At 26.8% G+C, this 14826-nt stretch overlaps 2 protein-coding genes across 2 annotated transcripts; one reads left to right on the forward strand and one right to left on the reverse strand.

Moving 5' to 3' along the window:
* The first annotated feature begins 1066 nt into the window (after nt 1-1066).
* LOC119672402 lies at nt 1067-4696 on the forward strand. Its single transcript, XM_038083441.1, has 2 exons — nt 1067-1504; nt 4440-4696. Exons 1-2 carry the CDS (start codon nt 1300-1302, stop codon nt 4694-4696), a joined length of 462 nt encoding a protein of 153 aa, XP_037939369.1. The 5' UTR covers nt 1067-1299.
* A 2593-nt stretch (nt 4697-7289) lies between these two features.
* Nucleotides 7290-8001, reverse strand: LOC119672410. Its single transcript, XM_038083455.1, has 2 exons — nt 7786-8001; nt 7290-7713 (listed from the first exon to the last, which is right to left on the reverse strand). The coding sequence occupies exons 1-2, from the start codon at nt 7925-7927 to the stop codon at nt 7424-7426; spliced, it is 432 nt and encodes a 143-aa protein (XP_037939383.1). The 5' UTR covers nt 7928-8001; the 3' UTR covers nt 7290-7423.
* Between the last annotated feature and the right edge of the window lie 6825 nt (nt 8002-14826).

Below are 14826 nucleotides of genomic sequence, written 5' to 3' on the forward strand. Positions count from 1 at the left end.
AAGGTCAGGAATAGTTTTAAGCTTTCAAAGAATTAATACCCAATGCAATAGCCCAACAGATCTAAGTAAATGTTTACCATAATGGAAATAAACTAATGTATTGAACAAATAAATCGATTGTATATCTATAAAAGTTGACTACCTCTGGTACTGACTAATCAACACAGGTTGTCTGGCATCTATTTTTATGTTGCGTTATATTAACAAAAAAGCGAAACGATTATAGGTTTATATTGCCTATTTATATATAAAATTTTTACTGATGTTATCAAAACATATCAGTACAAAGTAACAGATATTTTAAGGTTAAATTTAAAAATGACTTAAGTGTTGTTTAAGAAAACATTTCTAATATTTTAAACTTTGACTATAGCAATTAATTTTATTCAACAATTCATTTGTCTGGAATATCACCAAAGTACTCAAGTGCCAAAAATATATGTATTGGCTTGCTACTTATTGTAGAGAGTAATTAAAATTCAGAAAAATTCAAGTACCTCCATTAGCCGATTATTAAATCTATCTTTTAAAACAATCTATTAACATAAAGCACGCTCCGATAAACTAAGCAATAATATAATTTCAACAAATAACTTAAATATTGTAAAGTAAATATAGGCATTACTATACACCTTCGATGTTTGTTTAAGTAGGTCTAAGCACACCCCTCTATATTGCGGAAATGATGTTGTTGAAAAACTTCTCAATCGATAAAATCGCGATTACAAGTCTATTCTGTATGAAAATCTAGGAGTGGTTAATACGTATTAAATATCGTACGAGCTATCTCGAATTCTCTCATTAATAGAATCTAACACACTTAATTGTGCCACCTTGGTTTCTTCATTCGATAATACATTAAAACCATTCAAATCATATCGCAAATTTGAAAACAAAAAAAGTTTTTGTTAGGCAAAAGAGTGTTATCAAAATAAGCAGCCTAAGACAATCTTATCACTTAAGAAAGCCAACTAAGTATCTGAGGCCAACAAAATCCAGAGAAACTTTAAAACAAGAGCACACAAACCCGAACTGCAACAAATGTTCAAAGCAATTTGTCGGAAACTGAAAGACATATGCGACATATACTTCTATTCAAGCAACGCCTTTAATATATCTCAGAAATTGATAAGAATTGGTCTATTGACGGTATTGCGCATATAAACGTTAAACTTTGTGAAATGAATAGCAATTCCGTATCGTTTTCGCCGTGAAACAGTTGCGTGAAAAGAATTAAAAAAAAAAATAAACTAAATAATATATTAATTTTGTTTGATACGAGTAATACGCTTTAATGAAATGTTAATTAAAAGTGCCAAATTAACTCTTGTTCTGCTGGTTTTGAGTCAAGCAGTATTAGGCTTGGATTTCTATAACTCTGAAATTGAGGTTGTCACCGATGCAACGCGCTATAGAACCAACAACCCGGATGTTGATTTAACGCAGTTCGAAAAAGTTTATGTTAAAGGAAGTTTTTTATTTAAGGCCGGCGAGCATATAACGGGTAAATAAGTTTACTATGTACTCGAAATTTACTTCGAAGTGCTATTTTTAGTGCAGCTATAAATTATGCCAATCGAAACTAACATTGATTGATAATTTGTTAAGTGTTTGCTCTAGTTTCGCCATAAACGTGATAAGTTTTATATTGTGAACTCTATTTTTTTGTGCAAATGTGAGCCATTTGAAGTACCTCATTGATAAATTAAAATTGCATTGATATATTACACCCAACACTCTCTCGACAAAACAGTAGTGCATAATCATAAATTAACCTTCATTGCAGTAATACTGAGATAATTTATAATAAAGTTAGTATGCGAGTTGAGGTCTGCTCTGCTAAAAAAAAATTGTTTAGTTTAATTATTTTAATGCACGAGATATAATTAATTTAAATTTGGTATAGAAACCTATAGCAACCTGAATAGTACCATATTATAATATATCAAACCATCTTCTTTTTTATCTACGAAACATTAATATTGAAATTTTACTGACTTAAATTAAATTTTATTTTGAATTAATTCAATATATACAATATTACACAAATTTATAGAGCACAGGCTCCCAATGGAGCAGACCACTACCATTATAACAGATTTGATGTTTTATAGACCGACTTGAACTAAACGTAAGTTACTAAGCTAATTGAACAAATTCTAAAAAGAAGAAAAAGCCCAAATGAATATAGCTCTTGTGCTCATATTTTCTTCTTGGTCCCGACCGAAGTAGAACAATCACAAAAATATGACTAGAGGTCTTATTTGCTTCTACACATAGTCGATATTCTGTCTATTTGATTACACCTATCTTGTTAAGGTTGTAGATTATACTACATATCAATTGATGCTTTGGGATGTATAATGTATGGAATGTATTTTGGAATAATCTCTGAACCAAATAAAAAAATAGTAAATTGTAAAATTAAATAGAATAAAAAATATATATAACATGAATCATATTATTGTGAAATCGGAAAATTGCGCTTTCAAAAACAACTGACTGTTTTTGAGTAGAAGCTATTGTACACCTACAAATTAAAAATAGTAATATAAGAAATTTACGCGTCTAATAGATGGATAGCTATCTAAACACTGGAAAAATATATATGCAAGCGTTTTTGGCTACGACCTTAAAATGCTACACCTGCATTCCGAAAAGCAGAAATATAAGTAATGTGTAGTCTAATTTTGAAATGAAAAATTGTACAAAATTGTATGGAGCACCTGGTACTTCATAAACTGCATTATTTTTCCACCTTGCTGCCAGTATTTTGATTTTAGGTTTTTGTAACTGTTTCTCGATTTAGGGAACACATGTGTGCCTATCGCTTTTAGTATACCATATTTTATATATTGTCATAATATATGTTTAGAGGAAGGCGCCAAAAAAGCTAGTATAACTGGCACCCGGGTTGCCAGTTATACTCGTAGCGGTTTGAATGTTTTTTGATTTTTACGGAAGTATCCCAAAGATTACTTGTAGTTCTAAAACAACCAAATTGTTAATCCCAAATTTCAATACTACTAGTAAGATCTAACATACTTTGCAGTCAGTCATTAGTAGGTCACATTCATTGTAAACAATTTAGGTTTAAAGCAATATATCTATTATGTATGTATACTTAATGAATACGAAACGGACAAGAAAAGAAAAACGGATAAGAAATTGGAATATTACCGGTGTGACATACTTCTTAGTAATTACTACACTTTGTATGAAAAAAAATTAGTTTATGGTGTTGTTGTAGTAGTAGTGCTATATATAAATCTAGTAAGTTAGCAAACACTGTTTTCACATTTTTTATATAAGTAATTATATTTTTTTTGTGTTTGTTAATAATTCTATATACATAGTTTATGAATAAAATCTTTTATTTATTATTTATACTTTATATATATATTTAATATATATTTGTTGGTTGATGTTTGAGGGTCGACAACATCGGATTCCATTTAACGAAGCTTTATTTTAGTTCTTGTTAAATTAACGTTTCTGTAATTCAATAAACAAACATATGGAAGTCAGAAGTCTACTCATAAATTCGAATGAGAAAGTGACTTGTACTATAGAAAAGACGTAGCTTATTTAGGTTCTTAAAAGTGGACGCATTATGATATAGGAATGTAAAAAATGTAAAATATATAACCAAAGCTTACTGATCTCATGGGCGATCACTTTAGATATGATAACTTGTTTTATTCTGAATATGTAGAAAAGTAAATATAGTAAGATTGTTAAGCTTGTTTCATACCAATCATAGTCTCAGTTGGGAAATAACAGTAGTTCTATCAATTTCCAAGACTATATCTGTTACGCCACTTGTGTAATTATTATTCGGATAATACGTCTAGCAGCTGTTTTATGTTTTCAAGAGTTTACTGTTTTCAAGATTAGGTTATATTATCTAATAATAATACTTAAGCAAACTATTATTCTTAATAACTTTATTGTTAACTATATTTCATTTAACAGTAATCAGCGAAAAAATGGGGACGGGGTTTTCGGGATTAAAATCTCGCATAAAATATTTTGAACTCTTTAATACTAGATAAAATTCATTAATTCGATTCGATGGTTCGATGCTTTTCTCTGTATTATATATAGTGCTAGCTTAAAGAATTAAAGATATTGCTATACATTGTCAAGAGTAGTTATTTTATTATTAATATTAATAAATCGGTGTAAAAATATAAAAATTGGGTAGATTAGAAAAAGAAATCGGTGTAAAAATATGAAAATTGGGTAGATTAGAAAAAGAAAGTATTTTAAAGATTTAATTTAAATTTTTTTTAAGATTTGTAAATCATCTAAAGTTTGAACTTAAAATTTTTTCATAAATATATAAATATATATATATATTATGAAGTCAAATTTATTTAAAAGTTAAAAATTTTTTAATTTTAATTAAAATTAATAATAATTTATTTATACTTTAGGTGACAGTTTAATATTAAGATTCACAGATGAAGCACAATTTACAAAAGCAAGTGAGGTTGAAGTTCTTTTGAGATATCCAGAAAAAGGTACAAATGGTAATACAATTACTGCCATTGAGATATATGTGACTGCATCTTCCGAGGACGCTGATGCATGGTTCACTGAAGGAGGTATTAACAAAAGCTATGCTGAGATTTTATTGGAATGTAATAAGACAGTAAACTTCTCTTATGAAATATATATTTACGGATATTAATTAAAAAAATGTATAATTTTTATTAATATTATATTATAATATTGTATAAAAAATTTTGAAAATCAAAGATGAACATTTAAAAAAACTGCCATGGAATGCAATAATTTGATTGAAACTCTAGAATGTGAAAATTTTGTACTGATTGTGTAAACTGTGATGAAATTGACATTATATATATCTGCAAAAAAAAAATTAAACAAATTATTACTATTTATAGCAAAAATAATTTAACAGTATTATTAGAAAACTTTACTTTAGGCTAATTATAAGATGAATTTTTTTTACTTTTGGTATGTTTAAATATATTTTTTTTAAAATAGAAAAAATTTTGTGAACTTTTGGAACTTAATTTATTAAATTATTTAGTTAAATTAAAAACAAAAAAATTTATAAATGAAGTAAGCTAATTGTAATAAATATAAAGAAGAGTGTAATTGATCAAGAAGGGCTCTTTAATGCAGTCCTTTTTATTCGGAATAGGAAAGGACTTGGAAAGTAAAAATATTATGACATTGTGATAATGCTACTTAATTAAGGGCTTTCAGTGCACAAGTAAAGTACCACTTAAAAACATATTTATAACACAATGATTTGGTTTACATTTTTTTATTAAAAAATAATGGACCTTTAAGATGGAAAGATCAAATAAAAGTGTTAATGGGCCAAAGATTGAGTCGATTATGCTCCATCAGCTAAGACGGCAGCTAAGACCGACATATATTTGTAATTGTCAATTAACTAAAGTACTAGATAGATAATGACATTGACGGCAATTAGCTGTATTTTTGACTTTAACTATTGAACTTCCTAATCCTAAATTGCTTCAAATTGATTTATGAATTCATATGGAAAAACAGAGGTCAAAACTTTTTTAATCTATAATAGTCTAACAATTATAAATTAATATAAAAGATCTTACATTAAAAGAAGATAGAAGATAGATCTTACATTAAAAGATAGAATACGACAATCTAGTATCTAAATTAGATATTATAAATAACTTTACATACAAAATAAACTAATTTTTTTAAAAGCCAATGAAGTAAATGAACCAAAAAGTAAATAATTTATTAGGACTATAATTTTTGAAATAGATAAACTTAAAAAATGGTAAGTTTATATTTCAAAGAATTTGATATATTTTTTTTTGGGTGATGTGCAGTGATTATAAAATTAACAACGACAGCACCAGTAGTAATTTATTTACTGATTAAGTAATTTAAGTAGTTTACTGACATTCATATTTGCGTATATATCCAGTGATACATTACAACAACACTTATTGCGTACTTTTTAGCCTGCTTAGTTGACCATTACAGGCGTGCGTCGTCCTTGGCAGCGGCGAGTAGCTTCCATCAGCCAGCCCGACTTGTTGTTTGTTGTCACCAGTTGGTAGTACCAAACGCCCCCAAATCTTTGATCGCATGGTCCTTTCACCGAAGATGCGGACGTCCTCTACCGCGTTTTTCACCTGCGGGTACCGAATCAGCAACATTTATGTCTAACAATAACAAAAATGTTAACGATAACGTCAATGACAGCAGTGATTAACATCAGCACACCCATGCTCTAATGCGATTTCATTGCTAAAGGTAATAGGTTTAAAAGCAGCAATAAGCTATGCAATATATCCTATTTTGGTGAGAAGTGCGAGAATTTCGCGAGAAGTTTCCGGGACGTGTTATATCAATTTTACGATTCGATGATCCGTGAATTGATCGCAAAGATTATAAGTTTTGTCATCGTAGTGAAGTTTTTTGTGAGGTTATGCAAAAGATTGATTTAAGCTGACAATACTCAAACCACTGTGTTTTGAAAACTAACCTCTGCGAAGTTATGTGTGAGGTATTGCCAGCTATGTGCCAAGTTATCACTGTGAGTCATCCCTTATTTAAATTATTTTATCTTTCACACCTAATGGCAAGGTTCAAAAAAAAAAATGTTGATTGAAATTTCAATCAAAAATGTGATATACATCTATATATATATTATATATTATGAATTGTAAATAAATTCAATTTTACTTTTTAAACTGTATCATGGATAAAACTGTATTTTCGATCAAGTTTTCGCAAAACGTCTGAATGGATCATAAACGAATAGAGTGAAACTTATTTTTTTTAATATTCATCACAAGATACCACACAGATAATGTATAAATAAATGTATATAATATAATACAGATTATCTTTATATATATATTATAAAGATAATATTATGTATAATTTATAATAATATAGATATACAGTATACAGTACAGATATACAGATATACAGTAAAGATAATATTATGTATAATTTATAATAATATAGATATACAGTATTAGTCCTTGATATGAATTTATGCAAATTAATTAAAAATAAATTGCGTGCCATTATTTCGATATCTTCGGCAAATTTGAATTAAATTTTTATCTTATATATGTATATGTTATATGTACATATTTTAATTAATTGAAAATTAATTAAAATTTTTAATCCATTGTATGAATTATCACCAACCTTTCAACGTGTTTAATTACTTCATCAAATAAATTTCATTGACTTTTGTTTTTTAATATGAAATGAAATACCATTTATGTTTTTTAAAAATTTTTTGTTCACTCCAAAGTTATTTTCGACTTTGACTTTATTAATTATACACATTTATCAGAAAATAGCAATGCAAAAAAGTATCTGCAACTTTATTTTAATTTAATTAATTCCATTTTCATAATTTGGAAATTATTTAAATGGCAATGCCATAAGCAATTACTGCATATTGCAGAATGGTTGTGTTGCTGGCAACGATTTGCACTGAAACTTTTTGCTCTCCTATGCCGCCGTCAGTTATGTAGGCTTGCGATTCAAAACCTGCCGTACCCTCAAGATAAAGTTTGATTTGAGTTATAATTGGATTACTACTTATTTCGGTAGAGTTGTCTGAAGTTTCTGCTGGAAAATTAATATCCAAAACAATATTTGTTTGTACACTATCGTAGGTCAATCTATATTGCGTGAAATAAATTGGCATAGCATCTGAAAGTGGAAAAATGTAATTAGTCCATAAAACTTTAGCCAAGTGCTCAACACTTTTATTCAGATCCTCACTTGAAACTTCACTGCCCAATGTATAATGGTCAATTTCCAGTGAATCCTTTGAGTTAGGTTCCTCACTGCTGGAAATGGACGCAGTTTGGACTGTAACCAATACAATCATTAACAATTCCAAACTTAATTTCAACTTAAACATTTTTACTACTCTCCGTTTCAGTTATAAATCAATGGAAACTCACTTAGTTATCAGAACGAAATAATTACGTCCGTTGCGTTCAATGCATTTATATCTTCTCCCAAATGATTTGTTTTTACTGTTGCCATTATACCTTTTAATTGTTGACTTCATATTGTTTGGTACCTTGTACTCGCAACAGTTGGACAATTATGTTTACAAATTGATAAAATGAATTGGTTTTTGATAAAATAATAAAAGAAAGTTACTGTGTCAAAGAGTGCAGTAGCAGCAAGATTGCATTGCATGAAGTTAATAATGTTTGAACCATAACAGAAGTAGGTTATCACGAAAATAATTTAATTTCCGCTGAAGGCTCGTCTGTTAACAACAATGTTATTTAATGAGAAAAAATTATTGCAATGCTTTCTGATTTTTTCTTCATATCAAAGTTGTAATTAAACGTTCAGATAGATTTTTATAATTATTTATTATTTATGCACGTTTCCACACAGTCGTAGGCAAATGCACTTCAAATTTATCTAGAAATTGTGACTGAAATTGTTAGTAACATTGAAAGCATATTAGTAGTCGAGCAGTAAAAAAAAATGTATCTAATTTAATTTTGCTAAAAATTTGTTATAAGATAGAGTAATAAGATCACATCAAAGTACTTATAACTCCAGAATTAGTCTAGAGTCATCAAATCAAATCTGAGTTTATAAACTGTAGAGCAAAACATTTTAATGATAAAAATTAAAGGTCAAAGAGTCTATTTAAGTCGATTTATCGGTGATAATATTAAAGTATAATATAATAACGACAAGAAAAAAAAATTTATGTGTATATATAAAATATATATAAACATTTTTTATATAGAGATAATATATTTAATAGATATATATACCTATATATGCATTATACTCTTTCTTTTTAACTGTAGGCAATGATCGTTTGGTTACTGATTTTTTATTTGACATTCTGAAATTCAGAATTAATTTTAAAATAAATTCCTGCATAAATGAATTAAATGCAGTGGTTTTTTTAAATTTGATAAAGCGAATACTTCTTAGTTCAGAATTTGTGGAATAAACTTTAAAAAGACCTCTTATAATCAAAAATATTTTAATATTCGTTTTTGATTAATATCAGATAAATATTTTCAATGTGGCTAACGCATTTTTCTTTCGTAGGAAATCTTTTTTTCTAATTCTTTACTCTTGATATTGCGCTCTATATATCACTTTGCAGATCGTTTTTCCAAGCAATGATTGCAAGTGATTTTTTTATTTCCCATTCCTGCTTACTTTGTCCTCCATAACCAGTTGTGCCAATGTTCCTGACCCAAATAAGCCAAATATGCATTACAAGATCGGTTTACAACCCTCATTAATTCATCTCCAATAATGTATTGGGTAAAGTAAATGAAGAGGTCGCCTGTATATATGTACAAATATAAACATTTTCACTTGAAAACATCTACAGTTCATTGTTGTCCTCTGTTGTGCCAGAGAGTGTGGCATGGATTGCACTAACTGGTATTTTTTTTAATAACTTTGTGCGCTTTTCTTGTTAAACTATTTCATCTTCCAGACAAAGTAAAAGGGAACCGATCTGCGTACATTTGCCTTCTCCACCAAAATCGTAAAGTAACGATCTTCTAGACATTTAAATCTTTTCATCTGGTATAATATATAGAAATTGATTAAAATATTCATTTCTTTCTCTGGCAGAGTCCATTTAAAGAAATACGACAGTATTGAAGCATTGATATAAAAATACAGTGTCCATAAGAACTACAGTAAACACATGAACTGTAGATTTACTGAAACCTGAAAGATATAGATTAGTCGCAATAAAAGAAAAGCAACTATATTTTTATTTGGGCGAATATATAGGAAATAAAAGGAATTCATATATATTATTATATATCTTAATACTATAATGATAATAATATTTTTTTTTTAAACGAATTGACATTGACATTGATATTGTTATCATGACATACAAAAATGACTGATTAATTTAAAATTAAGCCTAAAAGTATAATTTAGATTAAGTTTATATTTTTTTAAAGATCAAAAATAAAAATTTTTAATAGAAAAACAGGGTGTTTAGGAATATCTTTGACTGAGAAAGTGATTTTCGATAAATTTAATAATATCCTAGTACATAATTTCACAAATTTTCAGATGTTTGAGTAGCAATATTAGTTAAAAAAATTTTTTTATCTGTAGATTTCAAATATTTTTGAAAATAGAAAGTATCTCAAGAGCAATATCTTGCGCTATGTTTGAAAGGAAAAAGTGTTTTTTATTAAGTCCTGACTAATGCACCGGATATCGCTTTGGCAGTCATTGAATTGACTGATTAAAACCTAGATTCACCCGATCTGGTCTATATAGTACATTTTTGGTTTCGAGAATTAAAAGCTTGGTTCAGTGTGTAAAATTGTTTACGATTTCTATATCATCTTAAGTTAATACTTTGAAGATCTTAACATAATGCACTATGGTTCCTAACCATAGTTTCTAAAAAGTTAAAACGTTATTGGGAAAAGTATAATTATGTCGAAATATAAAAAACTGCTAAAATCTTGATTACATTTTATTTTATGTCGGGTGAAAAATTTTCTTAATGTAGTATACGATAAGGTTAACATGAAGGAGATAACAAAGATTGTCAAAAGTCTATATTCTCTTTTTTGCAGTGTTTGTTTGTTCTTATGAATATGCTGTCATTATAAGTAAGTCTTTTCATATGATGACTTTATATGCGTTTCTTTAAAGAAACGATTAAAATATATTCGGTATTAATTTTATTATATAAAGTCAATTGGAATACTATGATGAGATTGTGCCTTCGTGGTTTCGTAAACCCGGATATTTCACAATAGTTACTTCGAAATTTGTTTATGATATTTTTAAACAAAATAAAAAATCTTTCGTTATGTCAAGACTTGACCCTGATTTGCATTAGCACTATATACAATTCTTTATTCGTGTAGTTATAAGATAAAATATCTAAAGTTTTAACAGCCTTGTAATTTTTTCCCATATGTGCTCAGAGATTTGATAAAATTTGGTTTTTTCCAAATATTTAACCGCTTTTCCGCTACTCGATAAATTCAATGCCAAAGTTTGGTTCAATAAATTTTATATATAAAAATATCTATTATCATATTAATTTCAATTATAAAACTGTGCTGATGTAGTGTAAACTAATTGACAAATCTGAAATGATTCATCAAGTTTTGGTTAAGTTCTATAATAATTCGTTCACAGTTAATATTTTAAGAAACTTTAAATTTTGTGGTTTGCAAATTTTTTTTAATTATGTGTGAAGTGTTTTTCGTTTGTGAGTAAATCGTATCTGTTAAGAATTTTACTAAGAAATGTGTAATCTATATTTGACCTTAACCCAAAATTCGTTAATAAATATGAAAATGTGAATAAATAATATTTTAACGTTTTTTATGATGAAACAGTCGATTGAAGGGAAATTTAAAATGAATTATTTCGAAAAATAATTTAAATTTAAATTTAAAAATGTGAATAATTTTTTTTTGGAATATTTGCAAGGTTCATGGTTTTAATTTTATTTAATTTATTGTAAGACAATAATCAAAATAATATTAAAAATTATAAATAAAAATTAAACAAGTTCTCAATAATTATAAATTAATTCTTCAATACTGTTATATGTATAAAAAACATAAACTATACTCGGGAAAGGGTATTCACCTGTTTATTAATTCTGTAATTTAATCGTTGCAATAGTAATAAATATTAACAAGGTAATTGTCACAAAAGCTATATGTTTCATAAAATTAAAAAATATTACTTACGATTTTTCAATTTATTATTACAATATCATCAACTTTCTAAGAAAAGAATAACTATTTCAATTTGTTTATGAAAGAATAATTAATATACAATAAATTATTGTACTTATTAATAGTCTATGACCGGCTTTCTTAGTTTTATATATTTAGATTGAAATTATTCATTAATATTTTCTTGCTTATAACATTAGAAAAATAAATAATTTTACATGGGTATAAAATGACAATTTTTTCAGGGTTTTAAAACATTTCCAGGATCGATAATGAATCCTAGATATTTTGTATACTTGTAGCTAATCTTATGATTTTCTAGAATATTGTATGAATAAGTGAAAAATTTTTTTATTAGACAATATTCTTAGGTGTACAATTTTTCTAAACTTGATTTTTTTTAAAACATTTTTTTGGATGGACGCCATTATTAAATGAAAAAAGTTGACTGACCATGAGTATCTGCACCTTCTTCTAGGATCTGAAGTCCTAGAACTTTCCGTTTGTTTTCATATTGGATTATACTTGTGGTTGCATGCAATTTGAAAGAATTTATAATATTAAATCCATTACATAAATTCTTTTCTATCTTATAGACATATAAAATAATATAGATATATAAAATTATATATCTATATAGATATATAAGATATATAAAATTATATAATAATTTTTATTATTTCTTTAAGATGATTATTGTCACAATTAAGATATAAGCGAAATTTTCTTTATTATTATTTATTTTAGTTCACAAATACATTTCTAGCCAAACTTTCAGGATATAAAACAGATCAAAATGACTTGCATTAAGTAGTAATTTAGGGTGGAAAAATTTCTCTGTAGAATGCGAGGTATAGTTGCTTCAAGTATGATCGTGCTAGGTTGAGGATGACACTAGCTCTTTCTTATTAAATTTTTTTTGATATTGAAATTTAAATTAAAATTAATATATGAATGACAAAAAAATTGTACTAAAGGACATAGCAAATTTATATAGTATAATTGTAAAAAATACAAGCTGTTTTGCAATTTTTCTATTCGTTTCCTACATTGTGTTCCTAGACATGTGTTATTAACTGTAAACAGTTATATATTTAACTCCTACTGTTTTTTGATACTACAGCGAAGTAATTCTAAAACGGACGGGCCTCTTATAAACAATGACTAAGTGCCTAGGTTCAGTTTTTATGAAGGTCAAACGACACGAGTCTTAACAAGAGTTGAAAAAAAGAAACAGGAATTTCGCTTTATACGGATTCAGCTTAATTTATTAAAAATCTATTCCAAATGATCGTTAATTGAAGACTATTTTAAATACAAACTTTATTTTATATGGGAATATTAGTAAAATAAAGTTTGGACTTATTTGTGAGGAGAGATCATTTTTCAAAATTATTGATATGAGATATAATAAAATTATACACGTTTTAAAAGTAATACAATTTTTATTATTAAAAACATTAGAAATTGAAAAAAAAGAAAATACAATATCTCAATAACAATATGTCTCATTAAGAGCAGTGTGAATACTTTCTATATATCTTAATTTAATTTAGTTCTTATTTAAAGACTACTACGCTTCATATTTAAAGGCTTATGTACAATTTTATAATAAAAATAGTTTATTGGCTTTTTTATATTACATTATTATTTATATTATGTATTATATATATATGTACATATAGGTAAATGATTAATTCATAATTTATTTATGCTCTTCATCTAAGTATATATACATATATGTATATAAAGTATATGTAGAATAACCACATTAAATTATTTCTTTGGGATTTGTCTTCATTTATTATGTACAATATTGACCTGAGAATAATAAATATTAATATAAAAAATATTCTAAATATTAATATTAATGTATAAATATGACACAACAAAAATGCGATATTATACAAAAAAAATTAATACTAAAAGAAAATTGTTTAATTGCTACTTATTTATCTGTAATATAATTTACACAAAATGTATATGAAATATTAAACAATTTCTATTAAAAGTACAATAATTAAAATTTAATTATTAATATGTAATTAAAAAACCACAATCGTATAATATAGAAAATATATAATAAAAATGTATAAAATTGTATAAAATAAAGTTAAATAAAAAAAATAAAAAAAAAATAAAGTAATGTTATAGAAAATAAAATTCAAATTTATTTAATTTAATAAAAGATTATATTGACCTTAAAATAATAGTTTTGTGTACATACACTATTTTGTGGGGTCTCTTTCATTATTTCCTTGTACTATAGCAGCTCTTACTATACAAGAATAACAAGTAGTTAAGTAGTTAATTGAACGGTTTGCGATTTAATTAAAGTGGTTTATGACGTATCTATGTGAAGAGTTAAAGTTTCGACTGGGCATGATTCATTCCATATGATTGGGTTTTTTGTGTCTTCTTGTAGATATTTCGTCAAGTATTTTAACAGTTTTGGGATCTACTACTGAAGCACTATTACGGCTAATAAAGTAATTTAATTGTAGTATTTGTACGTTTTTACATGTTAAAAAACCAGTTTGCGAGTGTTTTTGCACAACGCGATTTAGTAAATGTACCCTACTTCACATTTGAAATGGCTTATTAGTTCAATACAAAGTTTTAACAGTAACGTTATTTATTTTGGGATATGTTATTGTGTGCATGAATACTGCATACATCATCAATGGAAATCAATGTCAATCAAATCATGTTGACTTTTTATTCCATAAGGGGAAATAAATGAAATATGAAGAGTTTTACCGGTTACCGGTTCATATAGACGTAATGATCGAACTTCATTATAATAATTAATTTAAGTAAAATAGGATATTTCTCACTATCGATATGATACGCTAAATACTTAACAAGTTAGCAGCATAGTAAATATCTAGGGAATGATGAGGATGGAGAAAGGTGGCGGAAAAATTAGCTGGCATAACGCTATGAGCTAGGTTAACGGTGGAGGTGGATCTCAAAATCTACGGTTGGGAAGTGAAATGGAAGCAAGTTAAAGTAAATTTCATATATAGCAAATAATATAATAACAGCAAATATTAATATACTAATATAGCAAATATTAATCTCT

The sequence above is a fragment of the Teleopsis dalmanni genome, chromosome 1 (genome assembly GCF_002237135.1).
Source record: "Teleopsis dalmanni isolate 2A chromosome 1, ASM223713v2, whole genome shotgun sequence".
NCBI classification, from domain to species: domain Eukaryota; kingdom Metazoa; phylum Arthropoda; class Insecta; order Diptera; family Diopsidae; genus Teleopsis; species Teleopsis dalmanni.

Excerpts from the sequence above, each read along its gene's own strand:
- LOC119672402 (XM_038083441.1), top strand. The coding sequence starts at position 1,300 with ATGTTAATTAAAAGTGCCAAATTAACTCTTGTTCTGCTGGTTTTGAGT. Across the intron at positions 1,505-4,439 it reads GGCCGGCGAGCATATAACGG|GTGACAGTTTAATATTAAGA; the intron begins GTAAATAAGTTT and ends TTTATACTTTAG.
- LOC119672410 (XM_038083455.1), bottom strand. The coding sequence starts at position 7,927 with ATGTTTAAGTTGAAATTAAGTTTGGAATTGTTAATGATTGTATTGGTT. Across the intron at positions 7,714-7,785 it reads ATTGGGCAGTGAAGTTTCAA|ATGCTATGCCAATTTATTTC; the intron begins GTGAGGATCTGA and ends TTCCACTTTCAG.